This window comes from Chrysochloris asiatica, unplaced genomic scaffold, assembly GCF_000296735.1.
Source record: "Chrysochloris asiatica unplaced genomic scaffold, ChrAsi1.0 scaffold00083, whole genome shotgun sequence".
Taxonomy (NCBI): Eukaryota; Metazoa; Chordata; class Mammalia; order Afrosoricida; family Chrysochloridae; genus Chrysochloris; species Chrysochloris asiatica.
Window position 1 is genome coordinate 8,718,475 of NW_006408601.1, and position 17,896 is coordinate 8,736,370.

General features: G+C 40.4%; 1 protein-coding gene across 1 annotated transcript in view; it reads right to left on the reverse strand.

Moving 5' to 3' along the window:
• SAAL1 (serum amyloid A-like 1) overlaps positions 1 to 16,341 on the reverse strand; it is a 25,186-nt gene extending 8,845 nt beyond the window's left edge. The window contains exons 1-9 of the mRNA XM_006865801.1: positions 16,207 to 16,341; positions 13,697 to 13,810; positions 6,599 to 6,682; positions 5,039 to 5,118; positions 3,822 to 3,881; positions 3,553 to 3,668; positions 3,012 to 3,192; positions 1,171 to 1,253; positions 892 to 1,080 (exon numbers count right to left, since the gene is read on the reverse strand). Of these exons, the coding sequence (XP_006865863.1) occupies positions 892 to 1,080; positions 1,171 to 1,253; positions 3,012 to 3,192; positions 3,553 to 3,668; positions 3,822 to 3,881; positions 5,039 to 5,118; positions 6,599 to 6,682; positions 13,697 to 13,810; positions 16,207 to 16,341 (1,042 nt within the window). The remainder of the gene's footprint in view (positions 1 to 891; positions 1,081 to 1,170; positions 1,254 to 3,011; positions 3,193 to 3,552; positions 3,669 to 3,821; positions 3,882 to 5,038; positions 5,119 to 6,598; positions 6,683 to 13,696; positions 13,811 to 16,206) is intronic.
• Positions 16,342 to 17,896: the final 1,555 nt, after the last annotated feature.

The following is a 17,896-nucleotide window of genomic DNA, read 5'->3' on the forward strand; positions in this document are numbered from 1 at the left end:
ATGTTCAACCATTACAAGAGGTAGCATAATCAAGAGCCAATGATCCTGAAGGAGGAAGTCCAAGGTGCATTGAAGGAATTGGCAAAGAACAAGGCACCAGGAATTGATGGAATAAAAATTGAAATCTTTCAAGACAGTGAGGTGGCACAGGAGGCCCTCACTCATCTCTGCCAAGAAATTTGAAAGAGTACTATCTGATCAACTGATTGGAAGAGATCCATATTTGTGGCCATTCCAAAGAGAGGCGACACAACAGAATGCGGAAATCATCGGACAATCACTTTGATATCTCATGCAAATAAAGGTAATACAGAAATGGCTGCAAGCATACACTGACAGAGAACTTCCAGAGGTTCAAGCCGGAATCAGAAGAGGCAGTGGAACGAGGGATATCATTGCTGATGTCCAATGAATCTTGGCTGATCACAGTTGCAATTTTAGTCATAAAAATCAATCAGCCAAAGAACATTTTGTTACACAAAAAAATATTCTTTTATATTGCTAAGTGAAAATAGCAGACCTTAAAAATATATAAGCATGTCTGTGTATAGAAGTATCTCTAGATGATGAATTGCAAGCACTATGTTTTCTTGATCTCTTCCAGGTGGTGGTTGTGGTGTGCCACCAAGTAGGTTCCGACTCATAGTGACCCTGTATAGGGTTTCTGAGGCTATAAATCTTTGCAAGGGCAAGAAAGCCTCATCTTTCTCCTGAGGAGTGACTGGTAGATTCGAATTTGCAGTTGGCAGCCCAGCTCATAATCTGCTACACTACCAAGGCTCTAGGTAATAAAAAATAAAACGGGAGAAATAAGCTATTGGACAACAAATGCAAGCCGGGGCTTTAAAAAATCTGGTAGACCAAAATTTAGTTAACTGAAATCATACCTACCTTTTCCTATCTTTAGAAACTCCTGTTCGGCCTGTGAAGCATAGAGGGCAGACAACACTGAGAAAACAGAGGCTAGCACAGTTTTCTGTTCATGAAGGATGATGGGTGGGTCACCAGACTGGCAAAATTCATGGCAGACCAGGTCAAAAAGGAAATCCCAAATGTCTTTTCCAGTGTCAGGACACTGCACTTGATAGAGAGGATAAAGAAAAAGCCATTTAAAAGCAGGAAATTATCTATTAGTAAATATGTATACAACATCCCCATTAATGATCTTACCAATTGCTTGAATTCCATCATCCACTGTGGTAAGTAGCTGAAAGATATGCATGTAAACATCGAGTCCGTCTAGGTTTTCAGAACTAAATACAAAAGCAAAAACAATGAATGATCAACTTTACTGATGAGGGAATTGCAACCATTCAATCAATAAATGTTAGTTTCTGTGTCAGTCACTGCCCTAGATGCTGAGATTGAAAGAGGGACAGCACAAAGTCTCTATGCTCATTGGAGATTACATTCTAATGGGGGAAACGGTAAAACAAATATTACATAACCAACACATACAAAACATAGAAGTAAAACTCCTCACTGGTCCTGCTCCTTCACAAAAGCAACAACACAGAAACCTGCAACATGATGCATCTGGTTTATTTTTGCTCTTGAAAAAATCAGAATAAAAAATTATCGAGACTTATGGTATGAATATATGACACATTGCATAAAGCATCAACAATACAGCTATACCTCACTTATGGACTATTTATCTGATAGTTCATATTTAAGACAACTTTGAAAAAATTCTCAGGCAGCTGCTCCAATGATCCAAGCCCATTGGAGCTACTCTGTGGCCACCCCAAACTATATACTGAAGGCCCCAGCAATGACTGGACCACATGAGGATGGCAGTGAACTGGCCACAAGACACCTTCTCCTGTTCATCCTCAACATCTTGGTCTGGTCACAGAGGGTGTAGTGCAACAAAAGGATGTGAGGTTGTAGGAAGGCACTATACACAATTTATAAGTCATGTTTTTGTTTTCTCCAAAATGGAGTTTCCTAAGGAAAGCAACTGAATATTATGCATGAAACTGAGATGACTGTGTTTTAGAAAGACTACTCTAGCTGTCTAGGTTTGGAATGGTCAAGCCTAGTGGCAGGGAGTTCTGATAAAAGAATGTTACAGTTGTCCAGGTGAATAGACCAGAGTGGCCAGCATGGATGGGATCCCAGAAAAAAGTCAAAAACAAGGGTTGAAGGTTGACTGGCAAGGCAAGAGTGGGATGGGGAAGAATAAAGGCTATCACATTTCATTCACATTATCCAAATCGACAGTGAATGCATCATTTACTGAGTGAGATAAAGAATACTAAAGAAACAGGTTTTTTTTTTTGTGTGTGTGTGTGGGGGGGTGAATGAATTTAATCACTTGTATTGAGGACAGAAATTAATAGGGTTTACTGCAGTTTATTAAGCACTGTTGTTGCTGTTAAGTGCCATCGAGTCAGTTCTGACTCACAGTGACCAATTGTACAGGGTTTCCAAAGAGAGATGGTAGTTTTGAATTGCAATGTTGGGGTTAGCAGTTCAATGTTTATCTTACAGCACCACACCAGATCAATGCATAAATTAATTTAATTGCCATTTAAAAGATGAATACATTAATTAATTTTTTAGGTGATATGTAATAGTTTTATGACCTATTAGTCATTTTGAAAAATCTAAGAACTCAAAAGTAAGCCATTTATCTAAGATCAGTATATATACCCAAGGAACAACAAAATGATGCCTCTTGCTAATTAAGAAGCTGTGAAGCGTTCATACAAAATAAAGCCCAGGAAAAGTTTCTCTTTAATATAAATTATACAAAAATGCAGATGATTTTATGACAGCAACTGCAATTAGTAATGAAAAATTTTAACCTACAGCTAAATGATAGAGACCAGCATTTTGTAACTATCATGATTCTTACAAAGAGTAAATACATTGTCATTACAAATTCAGTAAACCGAACAAATATGGGGGTGTGCTATTCATCCTGTCAAAAGGAAATGTGTGTGTAAGGATACTTCTAGTAACTAGATTTCCCCCAAACATTCTACACAAAAGGGTTCACCTACCGTACTTGTTTGGCAGCTTCAAGTACACAGCGCACAAACTGAAATGCTTTTCGCTCTTCAGAATCTGTCTGGGGCTGGTCCACAGGCTGAATTGTCCCATTTCTAATCCATTCCAACATTAGTTTCTCATCCAAATCAAAGAGCTTATCTACAAACTCACCTATCTTCACCAGCAAGTCAACTTCAGAGAACAAAACAAATATTGAAATGAGAAACACAAGTTAAACAAAGCAGTACCATTCATCTCAATTCCAAAAGTTCCAAAAAAGTCCTATGTTGATACACAACACCAGAGACAAAATCAAGTATTTTATATTCCAAAAGTCATTTGCTTTTACTTCTACATTTAAATTTGTTGTATTCCTGCATTATTAAATGGAATCCTGGGAGTTTAAAAAGAAACTTTGTATCTTGAATAGAAATATTTTTTCACCTTTCACTTAGCTGGTTTTCAAATTAAAGAGTTTCAGAAATAATCATATGATTTCCCAACAATTAAATTTAATAAAAAATATTTTTTCTAGATCACATAACAACATACCATTTGTTGAACTTGACATGATGAAACAAATGCTATCATAAATAGCTGGATAGTCCCGGATAGTTTCAATCCAGACAGTGGCCACTTCTGTTTGGGAAAGGCAAGTAAGCAGCAACCTACATGATAAACATGAGTTTAATTTCTGCCTTCCAAAACCTGTGTACAAGAAATTCAAGCAAGGAAAAATCATTCCCATCAAGAAGTAACTATATTTTCCCAGATTCCCTTATGAGTGAGTATACGAAACCCCTAACAAGAGAAAAGCATACCTGCTTATTTCCAGCAGGGTAGGAGGGTCTGAATCATACAAACAGTGCAATAATACCTGTCTACAAAAACAAAAATGTTAACCTAATACAGCCCACTTCCCTCTTTCAAAATGTCAAGATAAAGTTTTCATTTAATCTTTTAAACATTTTTATTGTCATATACAGCAAAATTACAAGAAGTCTAAAAGAGACAAATCTACAGTTAATGAATAAACATAAAACAAATGCAAGTTTCTGAAAACAGGGCTACTACATCTCTTTGGTCCTGTGCGCCTCCTACAACTCCTTCTTTCCTACCTAGAAATGACATCCTGACCTTTCCAGCAATCATTCATTCCCACGCTTTGCTCTTTATTTCAGTTTTGCTTATTTTTTAACTTTATTTAAAGAGATTACACTGAGTGTATTTACTGAATCTTAGTTCTCTTGCTCAACACTATGTGAGAATCACCGATGTCGTTCCTTTAGCTGTTGTGTTTTGATTCCAGGCTGCAGAGCAATCTGCTGTATGAGTATTTCTTTTTCCAGACTACTACTGGTAGATGGACTCTTAGTGTGGCACTGTAGCATAAGCACTGGACTGTTAAGCGAAAATTCAGTGGTTCAAACCTAACAGCCCCTACTCAGAAACCCTAGACAGGGTCGCTAAGAGTCAGAAGCAATTCAACAACATTGGTAGACATCTGGGTTAATTCCAATTTTGGGCTGTTAGCAATGTAAGCTGTTGTATATTAATTCATTTAAAATAGGAATTTAATTGAATAATCCATCCCTCTCCAATTTACAAAACTTGATAACACTTCTCACAATCACCTTTTTTTATGTGGAACACCAGAAACCTGAGTTTAATAATAATCCCGAGTCATTTACTCCATGTTGTTGTTGTTATGTGCTGTGGAGTTGGTTCCGACTCATAGCGACCCTGTACAGGGTTTCTGAGGAATGGCATGAACTCTCCACCTTGCAGTTAGCATTCTAGTAATTATTCTACAGCGCAACACCAGGACTCCAGAAATTCCTTGTTGTTGTTGTTAAATGCTGTCGAGTTGGTTCCAACTCAGAAACACTCGTGCATAAGGTTTCTGAGAAACGGTTAGTGGGCGCTTGCGGTTCAAACTGACCTTGCAGTCTAGCACATTATCCTACAGCACCACAACAGGATGTTTAGGGATATGAAATATGAACCGGCTAAAAATTTACTATGTAGTAAGACTTACGCAAGGTTTTTATTACTGCTGATGGACACACATATCTCCGGGAAACAGGCCATGTTGCCTAAAATTCCCACACAGATTTCCTGCAAAATTAAATTCAAGGTCACAATGGCTCTGAGATAAAACACACACGTAAAAAAACTACCACTTGAACAAAAACCTTCCCTACACCCAGAGGAAAGGACAGAGAGGAGAGGTGCCTCTGAAGAGTCCTGGTGACTCACTTCTGGAAAGGCAGCACCGAACACCTCAGAGTACAGTTTTACTCTTACACACATGGGCCCACTGTGAGTAAGAACTAACTAGATAGCAACTCATTAACAAATCTTTATGTTAGTAAAATGACCCCAGGAAAAAAGCTCAGCAGGTTCCGTTCAAGTGGAGCATTCTAGAAAGTAAAAATAGTACTGCAACATTCAATTTGTAAAATATGCACCATTTACCATATACCACAAATTTACCCACTTATTGTATCGAAAACCAGTACAGTGGTTACACAAGGGTCTCACAGGCCTAGGCTCAAATCCCAGCTCCAGTCTTCCCTAGTTGCATGACTTATGACAAATTTATTACCCTGGGATTTAGTTCCTTTATTTGTACAGGAGGAATGATAAAATCAAATACTCAATAAACAGCAGTTATTCATAATTATGGGAGGTCCTGGATAGAGCATGTGTTCAGTTACAGACCTAAATGCTACTCAAACCCACCCAGTGATGCCGTGGAAGCAAGGCCTGGAGAATGGCTTCCATCAAAAGAGCAGTTCTACTCTGTCCCATGGTGGCACTGTGAGTCAGAATCAATTCGATGGCAATGGTGATTGTTGTTGTTTTGATCCATAAAAGCTATTCAACAGATACCTACTAATCACTTATGACATGCACAACCAACGGCAACTCAGATGGCAATAAAGCACAGGACATAAAGAATGAATGAGAGGTACACGTGATTATTCTTGCAAGTATACAATCAGCAACCACCACTGAGAGCTTCCTTATCAGGAGAGGCTAAAAGAAAGGCAGGCAAAACCTAGGCTGATCCAAACCCATTAAGGTCAAGTCAATTCCAACTCAAAGTTAGAGGGTGTGCAAGGAAACTACAGGGATGGCAGCAAGCATAGTAAAATTCATGAGAGTTTTAGACGTGGCTAAACAGGTCACACTCAGATTATGGCAAGTCTTGAGCAACAGGCTGAGTTTAGAGTGAACATCAGAAACCTTTCAAGGCAAATGTTTTGTCAGCTAATAAGAACGTTAACTGAGAAATGAGAGATCAAGGTACTGTCAAACATAAGCAGCATAACTTTAGTATAGCTTTCACCCTATTTGAGTTCCACAGCTGTTAAGTCAAAATATTGATTTCCTAGGCTCAGTCAGAATCTTAATTCTATGACTGGACTCACTTTAAAGAGTACAGTACCCGTTTGATTTTCAATATACACTCACAGACTGATGGGCTGATTTACAGCAAGTAAAATAAATAAATAAATAAACCCAATTAAAGTGAGAAAAATGAAAGACGACCCAGCACAATCTGAAAGGCTTTAGAAATATACATACTTACTCTTAATCGAGGACACTTAGATTTGGTCAATACTCCCATAAATATGTCAGGAACATTAAACTCTTGGAGAAATAAAGCCACATCCTAGAAATAAAAATGATATTGACTTTGTTGTTGTTGTTGTTGTTATTAGGTGCCATTGAGTAGATACCGACCCATAGCAACCTTACACACAGAACGAAACACTGCCCCATCCTGGGCCAACCTCACGACTGCTGCCATGCTTGAGTCCACTGATGCTGCCACTTAGCCAATCCATCTCGTTGGGGGTCTTCCTCTTTTTCTCTGACCCTCCACCTTACCAAACATGATATCCTTCTCCAGTGACTGGTCCCTCCTGACAATACGTCCAAAGTATGAGACACGAAGTTTGGCCATCTTGGCCTCCAAGGAGCACCATGGCTGCATGCTAAATATTCCTCTTAAAATCCCATAACTCCCATAATGCAAAAAAAAAAAAAAAATTCTAATCCTTTATTTTTGGACTCCTGGTGTGGTACTGTAGGCGAACCACAGGGGCAGTAGGTCAAACCCAGCAGCTGCTCCTTGGAAACCCTATACAGGAACTGACTCAAAGGCCCTTAACAACAACATGTATTTTTTGCTGATGACAATTAAAAAATGGTGACAGAAGCATACAGACAGGGAACTACCAGAAATGCATACTGGATTCAGAGAAGAGGTAGTACTGATGTCAGATAGCTCTTGGCTGAAAGCAGATATTATCAGAAAAATGCTTACCTGTGTTTTACTGTCTATGCAAAGGCATTTAACTGTGTGGATCATAACAAATTATGAATAACATTGTGAAGAACAGAAGCTCCACAATACAGGGAAACCTGTGCATAGACCAAGAGGCAGTGGTTTGACCAGAACAAAGGGACACTGTGTAGTTTGGATATGGCGGCTTCAACAAAGGTCTCAATTATAGCAATCATGATGGTATTGCATTGTTAGTACATAGGCAGTGTTTCATTCTGTTGGTACATAGGGTCGCTATGACTCAGAATCGACACCTAACAACAATATATACACCTCCTTTCAAACTTACACAGACACACACAAAGAGAGACACACACACAAACCCCTAGGGTTAGCAACTGTCAATGGACAAATATAACATTAGAGATCTTTGTGGTATCTGATCCCACGGCAATGGAATTTCATAAACAAATATAAGTCAATTGTGATACTCCAGAGAATTATCTTTTTCTGTTCTGAGGACATTTTTTTTTCTTTAATGATTTTTCTATGCACCAGAAATTCCTATTAATGCATTCAAACACATTTGCTGATTGCTAGGCTTCTTGCTAAAAGCTGGAGATAAAAGAGCAAAACTAATTCCTGTTCGCTAAGAGCTTAATACAGGTGAAAACTATTAAATTATGTCCGAAGTCAGAACTTACGTTGGCAAAATCTTCAACAGAAAGGAAATTCTGATCCAAAAGTAACTTTGACAGTTTCACACCTCCTTCCTTGAGTGTATATCCACTCTACAGCGCCTACAGGAGCATACCACACCGGTGTCTGAACCTGGAGTGCAGAATTGAACCAAACTAAGGTAAATGTAGCCTAGAAACATGAGACTCAGAAACCATGGCAGTCAGCTCTGGGGATTGCTTTGCAAACTGTAAGCAAAATGAAGTTTCTAACTGTGCATTATCACTGATTTCCACTAAATTTGAAGTGTACATTTGGAATGCCTTAACAGAAAAGCTACATGGCTTAAGTTAATTTTCAATCTGAAGGATCCTGGGGACATCCCAAAGAAAGAGGCAGACATCCCCAGAACAGCTGAAACTGAGGTAACTGTGTGGCTGTTGACTGGGAGAAACAAACTATACAAGAGGGCTTCAAAAGTTTGTTAGAAAATGGGATTGAAAGAGAATGGAATTTTACCACAAACACTTTGAAGCCTTCCCATACATATTAAGAGATCATGGTTAGAAAAAAACAATGTTTTCAAAGCTATGCCCAGAGGCAGGGCTTGATGGCAGCTAGGGTGGAGGTGCAGTGAAGTTCACTGTCAGCAATAACACAGAATACCAGGTAAAGCAGATCCAGGGCAGTGCTCCAAAACTCAGAACCACAGAGATAGGAATATTTTAAAGGTTTGAAGGCTTATAGCTTATGAAGTCTGGAGCTGAAGTAAAAAATCGCGTACTTTTGAATCGGCCAGGCCAGGCTCAGAGGCCCGAGCCAACATCCTGGGCGAGACCAAGTGGCAAGAACACCACGGAAAAATGCTGCAGGAACCTTGGGGAAAAAGGTGGACAATCTACTTTGTCAGTTTTGCTTTGTTCTGATTTTCTTTTTTTCTTTGGTATCTGGTCATTGGCGTGCTCACTGTTTGCTCACCTCCATTCTGGTGAATAGAGGGAGAGCCTGAGCTGAGTTGGCCACCCCCACCCTCATCACTGGTGGGGTTTTCTGCCACGCATGCGCACAGATACTCAGCCCAAGCGGAGACCCTGAATTTTTATTATCTGTTTCTTTTTTATTCTGTTTTTTAACACGGGAAAGAGAAGGAGAGGGCTAAAAGGAGGGAACGAGAGTTTTAAGGCAAAACAGGCCAAAGGTTGGATTGGAGCCTGAGGTATAGCATAACAATCAACACTGGCAACTTGGAATCTCTCAGGCAGCTTTGAAGGCAGGAACTTGAAGAGAGGACATTAAAGTCATACTCATATTAAGCTATGGTGGTGGTGGTGATGTGCCATGGAGTCGGTTCCGACTCATAGTGACCCTGTACAGGGTTTCTGAGGCTATAAATCTTTACGGGAGCAGCAAGCCTCATCTTTCTCCCGCAGAACAGCTGGTAGTCTCGAACTGCTGACCTTAAGGTTCGCAGCCCAATTCATAACCACTACGCTACCAGAGCACTCCTTATAGATTTTTTCCATTCTTTCTCTCCTCTCCCTTTTCTGTGATTAGAGACTGCAGTAGTCAGTCTTGGTTTTGTTGGTGCTGCTTTTCAGTCTTTTTTTTTCTTCTTTCTCTCATCTTATTTTTCCACTGGTATTGTTTTACTGTTATATGCCCCCCCTTCTGCCTTTGGAGGACTCTTTGTCTCCCTATATTACACAAGAAAAGTCAGCAACTGCTGCCATATAGCCAAGCTACAATCACACCCTATAAAACACCAAAACCCAGACAACAAATACCAACGGCCAGATACCAGGGAAACAGACAACACCTGTGAAAAGTTACTCTGAGTTAAGCAATAAGAAGAGTGAAAAGGGAAGCCCACATCCTAATCACATCTCCCTGGAAGCAATCAGAAAGCATAAAAAATTACCAAAACACATACTCAATTAAGTATTCAGGCCACAGATAAACATTCAACATGTCCAAGAAGCAAAAGCAGATGACCATATCAGCACATGTCCAGAAACAAGATAAAATGTCTGAGACAAATGACCTAGAGGTAGACCTGGACTCCATTCTGGAAGGAGGGCAGGCCTTGGAAAGTCCGAGATGGAATTCAGAAAAATGATTACAGAATGTTTCAAAGACAAGCCCCAAGTTGAATGTCACACAGCAGATGTTCCCCACTATGGGTGATCAAGCTGTTTCTCATATGGACAACTCTTTGTCCATATTAAAAAATAAAAGTATGATCTTTTATTTATTTAATGATAGTTAATAATTCCTGCAGTAATAAAAAGGTAGCTTAATGATATTAACAATTACAATAACAATGGCAGTTAGCAATTATTGAACAAGTATAGAATGACAAGCAGAGTTAAATGCTTTAAATCTATTTCATTTCATTATCACAACAATCCCATGATATTATTAATAGTCCCATTATACCATTACATTAAGGTTTTAAAAGGTTAATACACAAACTGTCCAAAACCATGCTTGTACAGGCAATAGAAGACAGAACCAAGCTGCAAACCCAGATGAATCTGACCTAAAGCCATGCTGCTAACCACCACACACGTTACCTCTCGGGCATGTACTCATTCATTCCATTCATTCTTTATCCTTCACATATTTACTGTAAAACCAAAGTAACACACACAGTTTTAGACCCAGAGGCTACATCAAGTAACAAGTTAGATTAAGTGTCAGGCCAGGACTCTTCATTCTAGACAGATGAGACAGTAAACACATAAAGTAAACTACATGGGGGAAGAGAGATGCCAAGCTACATGAAGAAGGCTGAGGAGCAGAAACTCAAAGGAGACACGGACCTTTCCAAGAACCAACTAAGAAAGCCAGCCTTTCCCGAGTGCTGGACCTCTGAACATGGACTTCTAGGCTCCTCAACAGAGGCTCAAACTCCTGGACTGCAAAGTTGGTTTGAACCGAAAGGTCAGCAGTTCAAGCTCACCAGCCGCTCCTTGGAAACCCTATACAGGGTTGTGCTGAGTTGGAACCGACTCCGTGACACTTAACAACAACAAACAGAGGCTCTGGGGTCTATTGGATACACACTGGACTGCTAACTACAAGGTCAGCAGTTCAAAACTACCAGCAGCTCCACGGGAGAAAGATGAGGCTTTCTGCTCCCGTAAAGATTTACAGCCTCGGAAATCCAGTACAGGGTCACTGTGAGTCGGAACCGACTCCACAGCACATAACAACAACAATAACCAACAACATAGAGAAATGAAAAAGACGGTGTGTGCTATAAACCAAGATAAGTTGAAAAACTTTAGATTTTGTATCAGATAGGGTATTTCTGAAGAGACGGCAATGAGCTTTGATAAGAAGGAACTCAAATCTATCAGGGGACACGGAGACTCAAAACCACCACTGAGTAACAAGAGAAGCATTATGCTACAGAGTAAGGTTCCACTGGTACACAGAAGTAAGAGAGAGTGAGTCTACCTTGAGTGTCTGAAGAAGCATCACAGAAGAGGTGACATTTCATCTGGGCCATAAAAATAGGAGGCTTCTTCCAACCCGAGCGTGGTTATGAACAGAACACACAGTACAGGACCAGGCCAACTCACAACAACAACACAAACATACAAAGTAATCTACAGGGACAAAAGCAGATTTTTTTGTTTTGTTTTTATAGAAGAGGGTGGACACAGGGAAGAGAAGGCATAAAGAAATCTGGAAGATGGGGGTGTTTCTATCTTGATTAAAACAGCGGTTTCATATACCAAAATCTATCAAATTGCACACTTTTAATATAAGCAGATTTTTGTGCAATTATACCTAAATAAAGCTCCTAAAAAACAGGGCTGAAGACATCAGCCACTTGCAATTCTTAAGACAAAAGAATTAAATCTGTGTTTTAGCAAAAAGCATGATCGGGTCATAATGTGAAGGATAGAAGGGAGTAAAAGAGACTAAAAAGGATTTAATCAGGAATCTACTGAAAAAGTCCAAGTAATAAAATGAATTGTTGTTGTGTGCCATAAAGCCAGGTCCAACTCAGTGACCCTGGACAGGGTTTCTAAGAGCAGCTGGTGGGTTTCAACCACCAGCCCTGTGATTAACAGTTTAGTATTTATCCTACAGTGCCACAACACGGCTCAATAAAATGAGAGATTATATAAATCAATTAATCATTTTTGCCACTATTTTCTTATCTGCAAAATGAGGGCATTATCTATGTAAGAGGGTTATTGTGAATATCAAACAGAATAATATACATGAAAACAAGTACAAGTATTAAATTATCATTATTATTACTCTTATAATTGTTGTTGTTGTTGTTTTTAAGTGCCATTGAGTCGGTTCCGACCCATAGCGACCCGGTACAGGGTTTCCAAGGGTGTAAATCTTTACAGGAGTAGAAAGTCTCATCTTTCTCCCGTGGAGCGGCTGGTAGTTTTGAACCGCTGACCTTAAGGTTCACAGCCCGATTCGTAACCACTACGCTACCAGAGCTCCTTTATAATTATTTACACAGAATTCATTTTTTGTCTTTTTCTTCTAAATAGATCATGGTGCATCAGTGGTCTCCCAATTCTTAACCTGTTATCAAATATAAGGATCAATATCAAAACTTGTTGGGCTATAAGCTTTCTAACATTCATGGAGTTGTATCTTTAACCTACACTAAACAAGGTATCTATCTATAGATAGATATGTTGTGTTGTTGTTAAGTGCTGTCAAGTCGGTTCTGACCCATAGCGACCCTGTACAGGGTTTCTGAGGGTGTAAATCTTTACGGGAGTAGAAAGCCTCATCTTTCTCCCACGGAGCGGCTGGTAGTTTCGAACCACTGACCTTCAGGCTCTCAGCCTGATTCGTAACCACTATGCTACCAGAGCTCCAATAGATATACATAGATATAGATATGTATATATGTATATGTTGTAGTTAAGTGCCATTGAGTTGGTTCTAACCCATAGCAACCCTATGTAGGGCTTCTAATATGTGCATGTATATATACATACATATATGTTGTTAAGTGCTGTCCAGTCAGTTCCAACCCATAGCAACCCTATATAGGGTTTCCAAGGAGCAGCTGGTGAACTTGAATCAAACTGACCTTGTGGATCAAACTGACTTTGCAGTCCAGTGCATTAACACACAGAATTGATGCATATGAGTATAGTGTTGGAGGAGAATATTGAAAGTACCATGGACTGCCAAAATAACAAATAAGACCTGTGTTGGATAAGTATAGCCAGAGTGCTCCTTGGAGGTCATGATTGCCAGACTTCTTCTCTCATAATTCGGACATATTGTCAGAAGGGACAAATTACTGGAGAAGGATATCATGTTTGGTAAGGTGGAGGGTCAGAGAAAAAGAGGAAGACCCCCAGTGAGATGGATTGGCAAGGTGACAGCATCAATGGGCTCAAGCATAGCAACAATTGTGAGGTTGGCACAGGACTGGGCAGTGTTTCATTCTGTTGTGCACAGGGCCGCTATGAGTCAGTACTGACTTAATGGCACCTAACAACAACATTACCAACAAACGAGTGTTAGCTCAGACCACCTATCTTTAAAGACAAAAGTTTGGCATTTGCAGACCTCATTCCCTGCACCATACAGAGGAGTGATTACAAACACTAAAGATAGAAAACTGGGGCCTTCCCTAGAGACTGAAGGAGTAAACTTTTAAAAAAATCCATTCACCACCTTGGTACTCAACAGTCTTTTCAGTTTCATTTCCAATACCTCATCCATTGACATATCCCATACTCTGCAAATCTCATTCTCCATTTCTTCATCAAGCTCCATCTGCGGCTCCTCATCATCTGAGCTGGATTTGGTGTTTTCAGGGTTAACAAGCTTCAGAAATACAAAGGAAGAAAAGGAATGAATAAAAGTTACCCATAGTACTTTCCAACTTGGTATTATCTCATAATAGTTTCAAAGTTACAAAGACACTTATCCTTAAAGTATCTTCTCTTGCAAAAATCTCTTAAAAAAAAAAAAAAAATAAATATATATATATACACGCAGAGTCCTGGTAGTAGTGCTGTGGGTTAATGCACTGGACTACAAAGTAGTTTGAGCCACACTGTCAGTGAGTTCAACCTCAGCAGTTGCTCCTTGGAAACCTTATACAGGGTGGCTATGGGTTGAAATCGACTCAATGGCACTTAACAAGACAGGTTGATCTACTCATTCAGTGTTCACAGAGGACTTACCGTTGCTAGGCACTAGGTTAGGGGCACAAAGATTGCCAGATTTAGTGGAGAAAAGACACAGAAACTGATAATCTGAACAGAAAAGGCTAAGTGACTTAACTGAATTGTGTACTGAGAGTTTTGAGAGCAAAACGATTAAACAATAAGCTATGCCCGAGAGATCTGTGCTTGGGAGAAGTTGGGGAAAACACCTCTTAAGAATTGATATTCAGTTAAGTCTGGAAGGAAGAACAGGAGTTTGCCAGGAAACTGATCAGAGGAAAATAGAGGGTTCAGTATTAAGAACAGCTGAGTATGTTTAGGAAACGGTGAAAATTTTAGTGTTCATGGAACATAGACTGAGAAGGCTGGAAAGGCTGCAAAAAGTCTTAGATTCTATGCTAGAAATCTGCATGTTTCTCCTCTAGTCAAGGAAACCTGTAGGATGAACACTGGACTGCGAACACAAGGTCACTGGTTCAATTAGACCAGATGCTCGACGGGAGAAAGATGAGGCATTCTGCTCACGCAAAGATTTACAGCTTTGAAAACCTTGGACAGGGTCTCTATGAATCAGAAACGACTAGATCCCACTAACAACAACAGCAGTCAGGAGAACTACAAGGAATATTGTGAACAGCTTTTTTTCTCTTTCTTTCATAAAAGGAAAATTAGTCTGGCAACTAAAGAGAAGAGAGACTAGTGAGAAGAGAGACTGGAAGGAAGGAAATTAGGAAAAACTGAGAAAAAGAATTCACATTTACTGAGCAGCTACTCATACTGTGGTGGCCTGCGTGCCGCTGTGGTCACCAGGATTTTAAATACCACCAGGGTCACCCATAGTAGGCAGGTTTCAGCTGAGCTTCCAGACTAAGACATACCAGGAAGAAGAGGTGGAGTACTTCAGCGTGTTTAGTCACTGAAAACCTTGGGAATAGCAGTGGAACACTGTCAAACAGCATCAAAATACTGAAAATAAAAACTTTATGAATACTACCAGAATACTGTCAGATACACTGCCAGAAGATGAGGCCCTCAGATTGGAAAGTACACAAAATACAACTGGGGAAGAGCTGCCTCCTCAAAGTAGATTTGACACTAATGACAGGAACGCAGTAAAGTTTTCAGGATCTTCATTTGCTGAGGGAAAACAACTCAAAATGAGGAGAAACAGCTGTAAACATCCATTGATAATTGGAACATGAAATGTACGAAGTATAAATCTAGGAAAACTGAGAGTCGTCAAAAACAAAATGGAACCCATAAAGATTGATATCCTAGGCATTAGTGAGGGGAAATGGACCGGTATTGACCTTTTTTAATCTGACAATCATTCTTGGTAAGGCGGAGGAGGGTCATTAATTGAGAAAGGCATTCAATGAGATAAAGTGGCTGCAACAATGTGCTCAAACTAACAACGATGTGAGTGTGGCGCTGGCCCAGGCGGTGTTACGTTACGTTCTGGAGTAGACACAGTACATACCATACGTACTCCAGAATGAGTCCGACCTGACTCGCTGGCAGCTAACAACACTATAAGTAAAACACAACGGTAAGCACTCTACAACCAACACAATCTCATTTTATATAGGATGAGAGCGAAACTGAGATGCAGCTAGTAGGTGATAAAATTTCAGATTTTCATCACAAAGGTGTACACCCCAAAGCCACCATACTGTACTACAACAAAAGTCCAAAAAACAGATCATTAGGACTAGGGATTCGGCAATGACCATGGGAGAAAGGAGCAAAATGGCCGGTTAATGCATCCAATGGCCATAAATATATTTTTTAATATGCAAAAATAAAATGTGTTACCAGTACGCATTCCAGCATCTTTGCCTTCTTTACACTGAACGGCACCAGAATGGCCCCAAGCAGTTTCGGGGTCCGGCAGAGGCGGCCAGGAAGCAAGGTGTGAGGACCCCGCGGCGCGTGCCACCGAAGGCGTTGGCGTGGGGATAGCGACCCCAGGGTCAGAAGGGGGCTGGGCAGAGACGGGGTCGGGGTGTTTGGGGGGTGAGGCGAGCCAATCCGAAAAGCATCTTTACTTACCTGGATGAGACCGCTGAGGACGCCGAAAAGCCAGTGCTTGCTGTAGACCGTGCTCCCTATGCAGTCTCCTCTAGCCACCTTCTCATCCTCTTCCTCCTCCCTAGTCAGCAACGGAGGAGACGGGTTGCGGTCCATACCGCTACGGTGATCAGTTCGTGCGAACCGCGCCGGAAGTCGCCGAGGAATCAAGAGTCCACCTCACACCGGAGAGTCCCGCACACCAGCAGCTGCTCCTCCCACAGCGCCACCTGCCGTCCGGATCCCGGAAAGGCATGAGGGCCCAGTCAGCCAAGTTTCCCTCCCTTCCCCATGAGCTGATCTCCCCACCAGTGGTATGCACCATATCAGTGATCACAATCATAATAATTTTTGTCAACTGAACTTGACCAGATACTTCATCTCTCCAGGAACTCAGGATGATTGAAAAGACACAGCGCAGGGTAGAAACAGGCCAATGTCTCTGGGTATAGATGTGAAGCTATTAAGGTCTGTTGAATTTTTAACTCATTCTCCAGACTTCTTGGATTAATGAGACTCTGATAAAGTTAAAGAAGCTTGGAAGGTTCCACCTGAGGGCTCCCCTTTCTTGGAATTCCAATCTCCTTTAAGTACATTGGTATCCACATTTCTGAAGTTTTTTAGTTCTGACTTAAACAGACTTTTGAATATATAAATTTAAATGTCTGGTCATTCTGTACACTCTGCTCTTATATGATCTTCTATGCCAAAAGAGATGAAATTTGTTCTGTTTTATTTTTCTCTCATTTAAAGCGCACTCTCTCTTTCTCTCTGTTTCTTATTTCTGATATCCACAAAAACTTCCACCTTTCTCTGTCCTGTGGAGCATGTCTGGCTCATGAACCTTTTCTGAAGCAAAATTAATTCTATAGAATTAATGTTGTCAGATTTTTTGTTTTGTTTTAAACAGTCATGGTATTTTCAGTCACATCACATGCATGTGATGAATCCTGGTGTGGCGCTATAGGATAAGCACTAGGTTGTCAAGTCAGCTTTAACTGCAAGACTAGCAGTTCAAACCCACCAGCTGCTCCTTGGAAACCCTATTCAGGGTCACTATGGGTCAGAACCAACTTGATGGCACATAACAACAACATATGCATGTGAAAGTTGGACAACAAATAGGGAAGATCATAGAAGAATTGATGCATTAAATTATGTCTTAAGTCCGAACTAAAATTTCAAGAAGAATATTAAAAGTACCATGGACAACCAAATCTGTCTTGGAAGGAGTGCAGCCAGTATGCTCCTAAGAAGCCAAGATGGTGAGACTTCATCTCTCATATTCCAGACGTACTATCAGGAAGGACCAGTCCCTGGAGAAGGACATCAAGCTTGGTAAAGTAGAAGGTCAGCTAAAAAGGAAAGAACTGATGTATTTGAATGCAATGAGATGGATTGACAAACAGGTAGCAATGATGGACTCAAACAGAGCAGCAATTGTGGGGATGGTGCAGGACGAGACAGTGTTTCTTTCTATTGTGCATAGGGTCACTGTGAGTCAGAACCAACTTCATAGCACCTAACAACATTCCACATGGGCTTAGTTATTTGCCTTCTCTGCCACCTGTTTCCTAATTTAAAGATATCAGTAGCCAACCAACCAATGGCTCTGACTCATAACGATTCCATGCGTGTCAGAATAGAACTGCAGTCCATTGGCTTTCATTGG